Consider the following 15,506-nt stretch of genomic DNA (forward strand, 5'->3'; position numbering starts at 1 on the left):
TCACCAGCCCAAATGGCGAGTAACTTCAAAATGTCAAATTGTCAGTCACCTGCATTTGGCAGTAGTCAATTTAACTTTCAAAAATTATGAAATCATGCAAGGCGCCGCATATTTTGCACGGAAATCAGCAATTTATGCGTCTAAAGTGCTGCATTTGAAAAAATGCTCCTTTTCTGGAGGGACTGATTGATTAAAAAAACTCCCAGGGATGTTTTAATCGTTAGTCTGGTTTTATTTCTTTACAGTTGCAATGGATATAATTCACAAATAAAACAATAATAAATACACTACCTGGCCAAAAGTAAGTGGACACCAAAAATGTCATCTTGTGTGATTGTAGAACATCTCATATCAAACCATTAGCTTTGTAAACCTCTAACGGCTAAATGATCACACTCGGCCTCTTTTATGGAGCTGCCAGCATCTGTTTTACATTTTAATCCTGTAGAGTAAACCGCGTTTACTAAAAAGTCGTGAGCGCTTTTTAGTAAACGCCACCGCCGAATTGTTTTGTGCAGCTCGGAGCATCTTTTTTGAAGTAGAAAAAAATTCTACTTTGTTGAAGAAAAATAAACGCCCCTACGTTATTTTTTTTTATTTTTTTTACAACCGACCAATGACAAGAGGAGCAGCCAGACCTGTCGTTGTCATAACAACAAGCAAATATGGAGTCGGAGCACAGCGAGTTATATGATATGACCGGGTGCTCGCTGTTCAGGGAACTCACTTTGTTTTATCTAACTTAGCACCTCTCTCTCTCTCTCTCTCTCTCTCTGTTCTTTCTCTAGCTCGCTCCACCACTTTGTTTTAGCTAACGTTAGCACCTCTCTCTCTCTCGTTCTCTCTCTCTGTTCTTACTCTAGCTCGCTCCACCTCTTTATTTTAGCTAATGTTAGCGCCTCTCTCTCTCTCTCTCTGTTCTTTCTCTAGCTCGCTCCACCACTTTGTTTTAGCTAACGTTAGCACCTCTCTCTCTCTCGTTCTCTCTCTCTGTTCTTACTCTAGCTCGCTCCACCTCTTTATTTTAGCTAATGTTAGCGCCTCTCTCTCTCTCTCTCTCTCTCTCTCTCTCTCTCTCTCTCTCTTCTTTCTCTAGCTCGTTCCACTGCTTTGTTATAGCTAACGTTAGCATCTCTCTCTCTCTCTCTCTCTCTGTTCTTTCTCTAGCTCGCTCCACCAATTTGTTGTATCTAACATTAGCACCTCTCTCTCTCTGTCTCTCTCTCCCTCTCCCTCTCTCTCTCTCTCTGTTCTTTCTCTAGCTCGCTCCACCTCTTTATTTTAGCTAACGTTAGCGCCTCTCTCACTCTCTCTCTCTCTCTCTCTCTCTCTCTCTTTCTTTCTCTAGCTCGCTCCACCAATTTGTTGTATCTAACATTAGCACCTCTCTCTCTCTGTCTCTCTCTCCCTCTCTCTCTCTCTCTCTCTGTTCTTTCTCTAGCTCGCTCCACCTCTTTATTTTAGCTAACGTTAGCGCCTCTCTTTCTCTCTCTCTCTCTCTCTCTCTCTGTTCTTTCTCTAGCTCGTTCCACTGCTTTGTTATAGCTAACGTTAGCATCTCTCTCTCTCTCTCTTTCTCTCTGTTCTTTCTCTAGCTCACTCCACCACTTTGTTTTATCTAACGTTAGCACCGCTCCACATAGCACTCTAGCTAGGATACTGTAGCAGTAGCTGTTGTTATAGCAACATAAGACACTTTAGGCAGCTTTTTAAAACCAATACGTGGCCAGCTTTTCTTTTTTTCACTACGTAAGCGCCCATGTCAACTTTTTCTTGTCAAAAAAGACGTCCAAGTGTGAACATAGCGTAAGTGTTTTTCAGTTACAAGGTTGTTGTTTTGCCAGGCGCAGCGTTGTAACCATAGACTGTAAATATGAGTGACTATTCATACCACTGGCCCATACAGTCATACACAGCCCCAGATCAAAAGCACAAGTAGTCATGTTGACGTCGTTGTCCACATACTTCTGGCCCTATAATGTGGGTCAATAAATCACCATACAATAATAACAATAATTAGTTATAGTCTGTAATAAAACACAATATTTAGCCCTGAATAAATACACCACGAAAAAAGGTCAAACATTAAACATTAGAGCAGTGACTTTCAACCACTCTGCCGCGGCACACTAGTGTGCCTTGGGAAATTATCCTATTTTACTTAATTGGTCCAACAAATTTTTGTTGTACCAATGTGCCATTGTTGGACATCTGTGCCTGCAATATGATGACCGGCAGAGAAATGACATACTATTCTGTATCAGTAGGTGGCAGTATAGCACAATAACGACCTTGTTGATTTAAGACCACAGAATTACTGCCACCTTTCGCGCGCATCCCGCAGTGACAGGATGTAAGCAGCAGGGCCGAGATCATCGATGTAAGCCTGCAAAAGCGATGAATACATTTTTAAAAAGGAAAAATGGAGATTCTGATTTTTATTAGGCTACAATGGGTCATTTTGTAAAATCTTGGGTTGGTGGTGTGCCGCGAGATTTTTTTTTATGTAAAAAATGTACCGTGGCTCAAAAAAGGTTGAAAAACACTGCATTAGAGGTTTGATATAGTGATTAATCTGTAAAGCAACAATCTCTCTTCTCAGTGTGCGTGATGATGAGTTGGAGATGAGGTTACAGACTCTCTCTCTCTCGCTCTCTCTTTCTCTCTTTCTCTATCTCTCTGTCAGGGGTCAGTGTGTTTGTACTGCAGGCTCGTCCCGTGGTGGAGAGGCAGCGTACTGTTGGAGAGAGAGCCAGAATAACACCAACAACACAGACAGGACTGGAAAGAGAGAGAGAAAGAGAGAGAGAGAGAGAAGGGATTGACAGAAAGACACAGAGAGAGGGAAAAAGTGGGATTTATTACTCCATAAAGTTGAGTGAGACAGATTTAAAAGAAGAATAAAGCAACAAAGGCCGAGATATCCTGAAGTTTAGTCCCTGACAACATATTCTCACTCTCACCTCTCTCCTTTGCTCTGTTACAAGTCTACTCATGCCCTGTCTTTTGTTGTCTGCTGTCTGTCCTGTCCCTTGTCTGTCTTAAATAGCTGTAGATAGGTGGGCCAACGCATTTTTTGTGCATGCATCGTTTTAGTCCGGTGCAACACCGGCAGCGCCGCCGCTAGTTAGCTTAGCGTTGTGAATGGAATCCTATGTTGCCGGTTAGCATGTTGTAAGTAAAAGTTACTAACTAATTACTTGCACTGAGACAAAAAAATGTGTTGGCTCACCTATCTACAGCCAGGGTAGACCGTGATAAGAACTAGTTCAACAAACGGTGGCGTATCCCTTTAAGTAGTAATTGCACTTTATGTAAAGTCTATAATATGTGTGCACTAAAGGTCAGTGTAACGCTTATCAGTTAAATTTTCTAAGCACAAACGGACATTTGGAAAAACAGAAAAATGGGTTCCAATATCCAATTTTTCATTTTCTTTCCGCCTTGACAAATTAAAAATTGGATCTTTAACCGGATTTTTCCAATTTTAAGTTTTTTATTCAGAGGATCAGAAATTTAGAAAATTACAAAATTGCATCTGGGCTTCAATTATTGAATACTGCCATGTTATTCTCACCCTCGTTCCACTCGAAACCATTAGTTGCAAGCACCTCTGACAGTACTGAATAACTGGAGCCCAGACGTAATCGTTACTTTTAATACTTAAAGTACATTTTCCTGATGATACTAACAGACTTCTACTGAAGTAACATTTTCAATGCAGGACATTTATTTGTAATAGAGTATTTTTACAGGGTGGTATTAGTACTTTAAAGGTGCCCTGCCACATATATTTCATTACTTTGCGGTAATGTCTGAAGTTCTACCATGGACTCTGTAACATTTTTTTGTGGAAAAAATGCCTTGGTTACCTTGTTTCAAGCCATTCTAGCGCGGTATAGAAAGCCTGCAGGAATACTCAGCTTGATTTCTGCCAGTTCTCATTAATATTCAACAAGCTAAGCTGTTTGACTCTGATTGGCTAACAGCTAGCCAATGAGAGAATTGCTATCTGCATCCTTTACCCAGCCCAACTGGGGGAGCTCATGAACAGTAATGAGCTCAGGCAGTATGATGTCAGACTGACCAGCTTTTCTCGGATTATTTCTGTTCAGTGTGTAGAGCTGACAGAGGAGGTAGCAGTTCATTTTCACATTCACCATATAACACAAACACACATATGGACCTGACATTTAAAAAAAAAAAATACAAGTAAAAACGGTTTTGTGTGGCAGGGCACCTTTAAAGTAAAACTAAACTCCACACCTCCAGTTTATGACACAGCGCCTTCTGTCTCCGAGCACTGTGACATCACTGTGACATCACAAGGGTTGTTTTCTCCAACTTTTTGGAGTGCCCCCCACCCACTTTAAAAAAAAGACAGCTCGCTTCCCCACAAAGTCTTTCATCAAAAAGGTCAGGACCCTCTCTATGTTTATCACTCTCGGTCCTCGAGATAATTATCCCAAAACATTTAGACGACGTCTCTCTGTCTCTGTCTCACGCCCCTCTGACCCCTGTGACATCATCGTCGTGATGTCACACCGACATATCATCAACACTCGGATCGCGGAGCACAGCCATGTTTTTTTTAAAAAATGTTTATAGTTTTTTACCTTGAAGCAGTTCTTGAACTTCTTGGAGACAAAGTAGAGGATTATGGGGTTGATGCAGGAGTTGATGGTTGCCATGTTGATGCTGAAGTAGTCGAGCACCAACAGGAAACTGCGAATAGAAGAAAACAAAAGAACACGTTAAAAACGTTAAAAGCTACAACCGAAAAGGGAAGATGGAGAGGATGACAGCGATCAGAGGACAACGGGTAACAAGGAGACTGTCCTCCCCCTGAAAAACACTCCCGTTTGTTCAAGCAGCAATTTAGGGCTGCAACTAACGATTATTTTCATAGTCGATTAATCTGTTGATTATTTGCTTGATTAATAGATTAGTTGTTTGGTCTATAAAATGCTAGAAAAAGGTGAAAAATGTAGATCAGTGTTTCCCAAAAGCCCAAAATGACATCCTCAAATGTCTCGTTTTGTCCCCAACTCAAAGATATTCAGTTTACTGTCACAGAGGAGAGAATAAACTAGAACAATAATCACATTTAACAAGCTGGAACCAGAGAATTTTTACTTTTGTCTTAAAAGAATGACTCAAACCGACTAATCGATTATCAAAATAGTTGGCAATTAATTTAAAAGTTGACAACTAATCGATTAAATGATTAATCGTTGCAGCTCTACAGAAATTACACCTCATGTTTACGTTTTATAGTTGTTATGACAGGAGCAAAGCAGGAAGTAAGGTGAGGAAGCATTAGAGCGGCAAGTTCCTCCCAAGCTGGGTAAGCTTCGCTTCAGAACTCAAACCTGCTATGGCGCCATTTTGATGCTAACAAGCCATCACCTCCCGTTAGCATCCTATTGACTTCCATTCATTCTGACGTCACTTTGACAGCGAATAACTTCACATCTGAAGCGTTTAAAGACTCTATTTGCCCGTTGTTTAGTTCCAAAGAAACACGACAATGTATAAAAGGCTCCATTACCTTGTAGCTCACGTTATGGCTCCGTAGCTGACGCTTTTATAAAAATAGGCTAACGATTGAGTCATAACCACGAGACTTACTGTCACACAGTAGAGGAATTACCGTATAGTACAGCAGAAGCTCACAGGCAGTTTGGACTTACATGAGCTGTTTAGGTTTAATTACTAATGTTAACTAGCATGTTAGTGATCAATAATTAGCCTGTGCCCATGTTATCTCCTTACATATACCTACACTCTCCGTCTCTGTAAGATTGGGAATGATTGAGATTTCTCTCGGCACAGCTACCAGAAGACTTACAACTTTCAGACACGTTGCTCACGTCACATCTACGTCTTCAAGCTCAGTTGGAGGCTGCTCAGTAACGCTCAGCCAGCACCGGGAAAGAGACTTCTGATATCCTTCACTGGTCTCCGTCCAGAGACACGGCGTCTGTTGGTCCATTTTATATAATGTCTATGATAACGAGGCAGGTTGGAGCGGTAGATGGGTCAAACAAACACAGGACCGGCAGTTTGTGTCAGGTTTGTTAACAGCAAGTTTTTGTTTAAAGGAACACGCCGACTTATTGGGACTTTGTCTTATTCACCGTGTCCCCCAGAGTTGGATAAGCCCATACATACCCTTCTCATCTCCGTGCGTGTCGTAACTCTGTCTGACACACCCACCGCTAGATTAGCCTAGCACAGATCCTGGAGGTAACCGTATACATACTGGGAACTATAACTTGTTACTCTCTGCTCCTCACAACGGGGCTTCTCAGGTGCTGCGAGCAAATCACTCCGCCCGAGTAGCAGAGAGTAGCAGTGCTTCGCCCTCCTGAGAATATAGTTCCCAGTATGTATACGGTTAGAAGATGGCTGTGTCTCATGTGACCTTGTTATTTGTACACGCTGTGACTTTAAAATATTCGGCCGAATCCTGGATTCAGTACATCCCTAGTTTAAAATCACGGACTACAAAGCTTCAAACCAAAACGGGGTTTTGGTTTCCCCAAAGTTCTAGGGGCTCTGAAACGCCGGAGGATGTGAGGCGTAAACACAGCAAAAGATATTCATGTAGCCTGAGCGGGTAGGAATAAACTTCTCAATAGTTTGGAGAAGTTGTTGCTAAACTACTGTACAGATGATTTTAAAGCTGCAACTACAGAAAAAAGGTGACAACATTTAAACTACAACCACAGACAGGAAATGATGTGAATGTGTGTGTGTGTTTCTCCACCTACTTTAACAGTTCGCAGCGGTTTGCATCATGGGATTTGTAGGCGATCCACTTCAGCAGGCGACTCAGATGGAGCGGGAACCAGCACAGAGCAAAGATCAGCACCAGGCAGAACACGGCTTTAGCTACTTCCCTACGCTGTGGAGAGGAAATCCCAGCTGAAAACACCTTGTATCCCTCTGGGGGGTGTGTGTGTGTGTGTGTGTGTGTGTGTGTGTGTGTGTGTGTGTGTGTGTGTGTGTGTGTGTGCGCACGCGCGCATGTGTGTGCATGCATATTATAGAAAATATTACATGAATACGCATATCAAATTTGGTAAATATATAGTATATAGAATAGAACAGTTTGTCTGTGTGTGTGTGTGTGTGTGTGTGTGTGTGTGTGTGTGTGTGTGTGTGTCTTTGTGTGATTGTGTGTGCACGCATGTGTGTGTCTTTGTGTGCATGCGCGCATGTCTGTGTGTGTTTGTGTGTTTGTGTGTGTGTGCGCATGCATATTTTAGAAAATATTACATGAATACACACATATACTGTCTGTCTGTCTGTCTGTGTGTGTGTGTGTGTGTGTGTGTGTGTGTGTGTGTGTGTGTGTCTTTGTGTGCATGCGCGCATGTCTGTGTGTATTTGTCTGTGTGTGTGCGCTCGCGTGTGTGTCTTTGTGTGTTTGTCTGTGTGTGCACGCATGTGTGTGTCTTTGTGTGCATGCGCGCATGTCTGTGTGTGTTTGTGTGTGTTTGTGTGTGTGTGTGCGCATGCATATTTTAGAAAATATTACATGAATACACACACATATCAAATGTGGTAAATATATAGTATACAGAATAGAACAGTCTGTCTGTGTGTGTGTGTGTGTCTTTGTGTGTTTGTCTGTGTGTGCACGCATGTGTGTGTCTCTGTGTGTGTGTGTGTGTGTGTGTGTGTGTGTGTGTGTGCGTGCGTGCATGCATGTGTACCTGTTTAAGGTGTTCACTCAGTGCGATCCTCAGACTTCCTTTCTGGTGTCGGAGCATCTCGCAGGTCATCAGGCCGTAGAAAACGGCCGAACACACCACAGGAACGCAGAAGTAGAAGCCAAACAGCAACCAGTCCTTCGCATCCCGGTAGAACTGGAAGTAAAATCCCAAAGGGCTTTACATAAAACATACAAGATGATACATATTAAAATGATTTGGGGGGGAAATAGGTCAGTTGACCCAGGTTGGGTTGTGAGTGCCGTTGGCGGGGTGGACTGTGTTTTAGTCAAGTCAGGACCTGCAGACGTAAACAGGAAATTATGTAATCTAAACCATCTAAGATAGAGAGACCTCGCCCTGAAACACAACAACAACACAGAGAACATGGAAGTGGACAAAAGAGTCCATTCCTTTTCCCCCCACGGAGACCAGTTGGTCATTTACAGATGAGCCGGGATCAAACCCCCGAACTGCTGTGAGCCTTTAGCCCGGTTATATTACTCACAGACATCTCACAACAAATTAGTATGTTGTCGCCACAAATTAGTATTTCGTGGTCACAAATTAGCATTTCGAAAAAGCTTCGAAATGCTAATTTGTGGTCATGAAATACTAATTTGTTGCCTCGAAATGCTAATTTGTTGCCTCGAAATACTGATTGGTGGTCACAAAATACTAATTTGTTGCCTCGAAATACTAATTTGTGGTCACGAAATACTAATTTGTTGCCTCGAAATACTAATTTGTTGCCTCGAAATACTAATTTGTGGTCACGAAATACTAATTTGTTGCCTCGAAATGCTAATTTGTGGCCACGATATATACATTTTTGGCCACAAAATACAAATTTGTTGTCTCGAAATGCAAATTTGTGGTCACAAAATACTAATTTGTGGCTACAATATGCTAATTGTATACTAAATATGATTCTTTTTTCAGATGTCATGTCTGGGGCTCCGTCGTTTACAGAAGCTATAAAAAACTCACCATCATGAAGGGCGTCTTGGGCTGCAGCATGCAGGTCGTGATGGTAACGTTCCTGTAGTCGAAAGTGACCATGTTGAAGCCGAAGGCCTCGGGCACAGCCAGCGCCAGGGACAGCAGCCAGATCGCCACGATCTCCACCGCCGTTACCGTGGGAACGCCCGTTACCTGCACCCGGGACCAGGACGCCACCGCACGATACCTGGGTACACGGATAAACAGTTTTTAATGACATACTAACACAAAGTACCTGGGTACACGGATAAACAGTTTTTAATGACATACTAACACACAAAGTACCTGGGTACACGGATAAACAGTTTTTAATGACATACTAACACACAAAGTACCTGGGTACACGGATAAACAGTTTTTAATGACATACTAACACACAAAGTACCTGGGTACACGGATAAACAGTTTTTAATGACATACTAACACACAAAGTACCTAGGTACACGGATAAACAGTTTTTAATGACATACTAACACAAAGTACCTAGGTACACGGATAAACAGTTTTTAATGACATACTAACACACAAAGTACCTAGGTACACGGATAAACAGTTTTTAATGACATACTAACACAAAGTACCTGGGTACACGGATAAACAGTTTTTAATGACATACTAACACACAAAGTACCTAGGTACACGGATAAACAGTTTCTAATGACATACTAACACACAAAGTACCTAGGTACACGGATAAACAGTTTTAATGACATACTAACACACAAAGTACCTAGGTACACGGATAAACAGTTTTTAATGACATACTAACACACAAAGTACCTGGGTACACGGATAAACAGTTTTTAATGACATACTAACACACAAAGTACCTAGGTACACGGATAAACAGTTTTTAATGACATACTAACACACAAAGTACCTAGGTACACGGATAAACAGTTTTTAATGACATACTAACACACAAAGTACCTGGGTACACGGATAAACAGTTTTTAATGACATACTAACACACAAAGTACCTAGGGTACACGGATAAACAGTTTTAATGACATACTAACACACAAAGTACCTAGGTACACGGATAAACAGTTTTTAATGACATACTAACACAAAGTACCTGGGTACACGGATAAACAGTTTTTAATGACATACTAACACAAAGTACCTGGGTACACGGATAAACAGTTTTTAATGACATACTAACACACAAAGTACCTAGGTACACGGATAAACAGTTTCTAATGACATACTAACACACAAAGTACCTAGGTACACGGATAAACAGTTTTTAATGACATACTAACACACAAAGTACCTAGGTACACGGATAAACAGTTTTTAATGACATACTAACACAAAGTACCTGGGTACACGGATAAACAGTTTTTAATGACATACTAACACACAAAGTACCTAGGTACACGGATAAACAGTTTCTAATGACATACTAACACACAAAGTACCTAGGTACACGGATAAACAGTTTTTAATGACATACTAACACACAAAGTACCTAGGTACACGGATAAACAGTTTTTAATGACATACTAACACACAAAGTACCTAGGTACACGGATAAACAGTTTTTAATGACATACTAACACACAAAGTACCTGGGTACACGCATAAACAGTTTTTAATGACATACTAACACACAAAGTACCTGGGTACACGCATAAACAGTTTTTAATGACATACTAACACACAAAGTACCTAGGTACACGGATAAACAGTTTTTAATGACATACTAACACACAAAGTACCTGGGTACACGGATAAACAGTTTTTAATGACATACTAACACACAAAGTACCTAGGTACACGGATAAACAGTTTCTAATGACATACTAACACACAAAGTACCTAGGTACACGGATAAACAGTTTTTAATGACATACTAACACACAAAGTACCTAGGTACACGGATAAACAGTTTTTAATGACATACTAACACACAAAGTACCTAGGTACACGGATAAACAGTTTTTAATGACATACTAACACACAAAGGGTACCTATAAACAGTTTTTAATGACATACTAACACAAAAAGTACCTGGATAAACAGTTTTTAATGACATACTAACACACAAAGTACCTGGGTACACGCATAAACAGTTTTTAATGACATACTAACACACAAAGTACCTGGGTACACGGATAAACAGTTTTTAATGACATACTAACACACAAAGTACCTAGGTACACGGATAAACAGTTTTTAATGACATACTAACACACAAAGTACCTAGGTACACGGATAAACAGTTTTTAATGACATACTAACACAAAAGTACCTAGGTACACGGATAAACAGTTTTTAATGACATACTAACACACAAAGTACCTGGGTACACGGATAAACAGTTTTTAATGACATACTAACACACAAAGTACCTAGGTACACGGATAAACAGTTTTTAATGACATACTAACACAAAGTACCTGGGTACACGGATAAACAGTTTTTAATGACATACTAACACAAAGTACCTAGGTACACGGATAAACAGTTTTTAATGACATACTAACACACAAAGTACCTAGGTACACGGATAAACAGTTTTTAATGACATACTAACACACAAAGTACCTAGGTACACGGATAAACAGTTTCTAATGACATACTAACACAAAGTAGTAACATGTAGAATACGGAATGAAATATAGCTTCTGAAAACAACCAATAACGGTGTAAAAATGTAGTTTGTGAGACTCTCCTCCCCCTGAAAAACGTCCCCGTAGGTCATTTGTTCAAGCAGCAATTACAAGCAATTTTTTCTTTTACATTGAAAGAGTTAAAAAAAGCATCAAAAAAGCATTAAAAAGGATTAAAAAGTGTGCAAACCATCAAGAGCATCATCAAACTCGACTATAATAGAAAGATACTTTAAATGTAAACACTTTGGAAATGTTTTACAGTTTAAATTCAGATCTGGGCATCACAGTGGAATACTTTGTGTGTGTGTGTCTGTGTCTGTGTGTGTGTGTGTGTGTGTGTGTGTGTGTGTGTGTGTGTGTGTGTGTGTGTGTGTGTGTCTAAAAAGTGTGCAAAGCGTCAAGAGCATCTTAAAAAACGTCTTAAAAAGTGTAAAAATGCACGAAAAAGTGATGAAAAAAGGCCTTAAAGTTGACAGTGTTTAAAAACCTTTAAAAGAAAAGTGCAAATAAACACATCACACATACAGCTCAGTCTAAAATAACGTTAACTCAAACTAAACACTGGGCAAAGCAGGCAACAGCTAAATTAAGACTTTACAGTAATAACAATAAAGACAAGTATTGAATGATTGTATTTTAAATGAATGAGCACAAGTAAAGTAGAACTGATGTTACAGCTGTTATATATTTAACGGTTATTTTCAGGTTTTATTTTGAGGGTCTTTTAAAAATTATTACATGCTGTCTCAGCTAGCGGTTAGCTGAATTAGCGCTTAGCTATCTAGCTAAGCTAACGTTTAAACCAACGACCGGAAACGTGCAGTGTAATCCTGTTTTACACGTGGTTTTACCGAGGATAGTGGACACTGCACGATTTGTTCCACGCTTCCGGTCGTAGTTGTAGCGGTCTGCCGCTAGCCTCCACTGGGAAGCTAACGCTAGTTTATATAGCTAGTTCGGCTAACCGCTAGTGCAATGTCGTAAATCCTCGTAAAACAGGATTTTCATCTGCGCATGTGCAGAACGGATTGTGAAATAAACTCGAATAGAAAGATACTTTAAATGTAAATGTAATGCACGTGTGTGTGCGTGCGTGCATGTGTACGTGTGTGTGTGTGTGTGTGTGTCTGTATGTGTGTGTGTGTGTGTGTGTGTGTGTGCGTGTGTGCGTGCGTGTGTACGTGTGTGTATGTGTGTGTGTGTGTTACCTGTCCACACTCAGAGCACACAGGTTGAGGACGGTGATGCCGACTGAAGCTTTCTGCAGGAAGGGAAACAGCTTACAGAGGAAGAGACCACACACACTGTCGGCAAACGGCCACTGCCCTGCCAGAAGCTACACACACACACACACACACGCACGCACACACACACACACACACACACACACAAAAAATGATTAATCCATTGGAATAATCCCATAGTGTCCACAGTCAAATCGCGATCAATCGCAAATTGATGGCACAATTTTTTTAGCTGTTCTAAATGTACTTTAAAAAGGGACATTTTTGACTTGTAATGCTCTGATTAACGATCCACATCGTGGCGTGAGCTGCGTGGCGTGTCCGTTTTTATTTCAGCTCCCATGGTAACAGGTTAGAGCTCGCACACTGTTTGGACACACCTTCTCATTCAACGCGTTTCCTTTTTATTTTCATGACTATTTACATCGTAGATTCTCACTGAAGGCATCAAAACTATGAATGAACACATATGGAATTATGTACTTAACAAAAAAGTGTGAAATAACTGAAAACATGTCTTATATTTTAGATTCTTCAAAGTAGTCACCCTTTGCTTTTTTTGATAACTCTGCAAACCCTTGGTGTTCTCTCAATGAGCTTCATGAGGTAGTCACCTGAAATGGTTTTACCTTCACAGGTGTGCTTTGTCAGGGTTAATTAGTGGGATTTTGTCCCTTATTAATAAAAAAGCAAAGGGTGGCTACTTTGAAGAATCTAAAATATAAGACATGTTTTCAGTTATTTCACACTTTTTTGTTAAGTACATAATTCCATATGTGTTCATTCATAGTTTTGATGCCTTCAGTGAGAATCTACGATGCAAATAGTCATGAAAATAAAAAGGAAACGCATTGAATGAGAAGGTGTGTCCAAACTTTTGGCCTGTACTGTACATAACACGACATACTGTTACATAAATAAGCGTGACCGTAGTATAAAGCCTCGGTACCTTGTAGACGTTGATCGGCAGGTCGATGGCGATGTAGATCAGGTCTCCCAGGGCCAGGCTGGCTATCAGCGCGTTGGGTCCGTTCCTCATGCTTTTATTTTGGCAGATAATCCTCAGCAGCGTGGCGTTTCCAACGATCCCCACGGCGAAGATGACGCAGGACAGCACCGTGTTGATGTACTTGAAGGCGGTTTTTATCGACGTGGCGTGCAGGCAGTGCGGCGGCGGCGACCCCGGGCGCACTTGGACCACCGCCAGCGAGGAGTTGGAGGGAGACGAGTCGGGCTTCCTGTCGCGTTCGCGCTTCGGCTCGCTGACTTGTTTTGATCGTCCTTTCTCCAGTTGCGGGAGCTGCTTGATCGCGGTCTCTTGCGCCCGATGCGGCTCTCCGTGGTCCGAGGTCTGGACGCGACCCGGTACCGGAGGCTGCCCGGCTCCGCGGAAGTCAGGCGGCTCCGACGGCATCAGATCTGAGAAGTTGCCGCCGCCGCCGCTGCTGCTGCTGTGGCGGCAACCAACCGGGTCGACAAACGCCAAACACCAGACGACCAGCATCGCGGTGAACGTGGAGGGAACTCTGGAGCCCGCTTTGGGTCCAAAGACCTTTTCTGAATCCACATGTTTGACTCCAAAATACATCTGGACTCTGGAGAACAACTCCGAAAACCCAACGCGAATCTAGAGACCTGAACTTGTCGGACCTGCAGTATTTCCAGAACTCGTAGGCGAACTTTTCCGCGCCTTCTAGACACCAGTTTAGGACCCCGCTCTCTTACTGACGCGTTCAGGATCCCGTTCCAAAACCACCTCAGATCTCCAGGTCCAAGAGGCTCTACAAGTTCTCGATGTTGGATTGGACCTGAATTTGGCCACAACTCTTGAATTTGGTTATTTCGAGGCTCTGGAAAAGCAAAAATAAAAAACCAAAACAGGATGTTGATTAATAATTTAATTTTTACTGTTTATTGATCCCCAGTGGGGGAAATTACAATTTACACTCTGTTTGTTAGAAATCACTACACACAGGCCTGAAATACACACATACCCACACACACATGCTCAGGAGTTTTGGGGGGGGTACGGTGCCTTGCTCAAGAGCACCTGGCAGTGCCCAGGAGGTGAACTGGCATCTCTCCAGCTACCAATCCCCACTCTGTACTTTTGGTCTGTACTGGGACTTGAACCAGCGACCCTCCGGTTCCTAACCTCAAGTCCCTACGGACTGAGCTACTGCCACCCCCAATTAGACTAAACTTTGCAGAATGGTAAATATTTAAACTATTTACTGAGATGTTTTGATATCTGGGAAATATCTGGAAATGAGGTGGAGACTGAACAAATGCTGAGTACAATGAGTTCAGACTAGTGCAGCTTTATTCACACAACAACCAAACATACTTTCATGAAAGGGATAACAGTTGACATGCACCAAATGTATAAATACTGTCTCTACGAACATCAGAATAACTCCTCCTTTATACTTTTGGTCCTCACACGCTTCAAGCTATCTATTTCAGTGCAACAGTTTACTCTTAAACTACACCTTTTATGGCCTATGCTCCTAATAGATTCCCACATAACTGGCTTCAATTCCTCTGTGTGAAAGTTGTACCCAAACTCATAATAGATTTACACATTCTAAGCTGTTCCTGTGGGTGAAGGTTGTCCCCAGACTAACCTTCTTGTGTAGTACCCTACATACAAGATATACAATACATTTGAAACATGTAGGCTGAAATATCCAACCTATCATGTTTCTTAAGCCTTGTGTTGTCCTCCGTCTGTTTTGCCACTTTGTAAAGTATTAAAGGACAATTCCCAATCTCGAACGCTGTGCTTGAGCTACGTTACTGCCGTACGTCGTTCGACTACTTTAGACTTTTTATTTGTCCCCGTAGGGCAATTGGTTCTGCAGCAAGACATAAACACAGGACAGTCACGAATGCAAGACCAAACTACATGAAAATAC

At 41.5% G+C, this 15,506-nt stretch overlaps 1 protein-coding gene across 1 annotated transcript; it reads right to left on the minus strand.

Moving 5' to 3' along the window:
- Positions 1 to 1,574: 1,574 nt before the first annotated feature.
- On the minus strand, positions 1,575 to 14,176 carry LOC114545348 (endothelin receptor type B). Its single transcript, XM_028563623.1, has 7 exons — positions 13,538 to 14,176; positions 12,553 to 12,680; positions 8,712 to 8,910; positions 7,725 to 7,877; positions 6,777 to 6,910; positions 4,617 to 4,725; positions 1,575 to 2,737 (listed from the first exon to the last, which is right to left on the minus strand). The coding sequence occupies exons 1-7, from the start codon at positions 14,174 to 14,176 to the stop codon at positions 2,690 to 2,692; spliced, it is 1,410 nt and encodes a 469-aa protein (XP_028419424.1). The 3' UTR covers positions 1,575 to 2,689.
- Between the last annotated feature and the right edge of the window lie 1,330 nt (positions 14,177 to 15,506).

The sequence above is a fragment of the Perca flavescens genome, chromosome 19, assembly GCF_004354835.1.
Source record: "Perca flavescens isolate YP-PL-M2 chromosome 19, PFLA_1.0, whole genome shotgun sequence".
Taxonomy (NCBI): domain Eukaryota; kingdom Metazoa; phylum Chordata; class Actinopteri; order Perciformes; family Percidae; genus Perca; species Perca flavescens.

What these genes read in the sequence shown, in the direction of transcription:
- LOC114545348 (XM_028563623.1), bottom strand. Translation starts at nt 14,176, where the DNA reads ATGTATTTTGGAGTCAAACATGTGGATTCAGAAAAGGTCTTTGGACCC. An exon ending in AACCGCTGCGAACTGTTAAA is followed by an intron (nt 4,726 to 6,776) that starts GTAGGTGGAGAA and finishes TTCTATTCGCAG; the next exon opens with TTTCCTGTTGGTGCTCGACT. An exon ending in AGTTCAAGAACTGCTTCAAG is followed by an intron (nt 2,738 to 4,616) that starts GTAAAAAACTAT and finishes TCTCTCCAACAG; the next exon opens with TACGCTGCCTCTCCACCACG.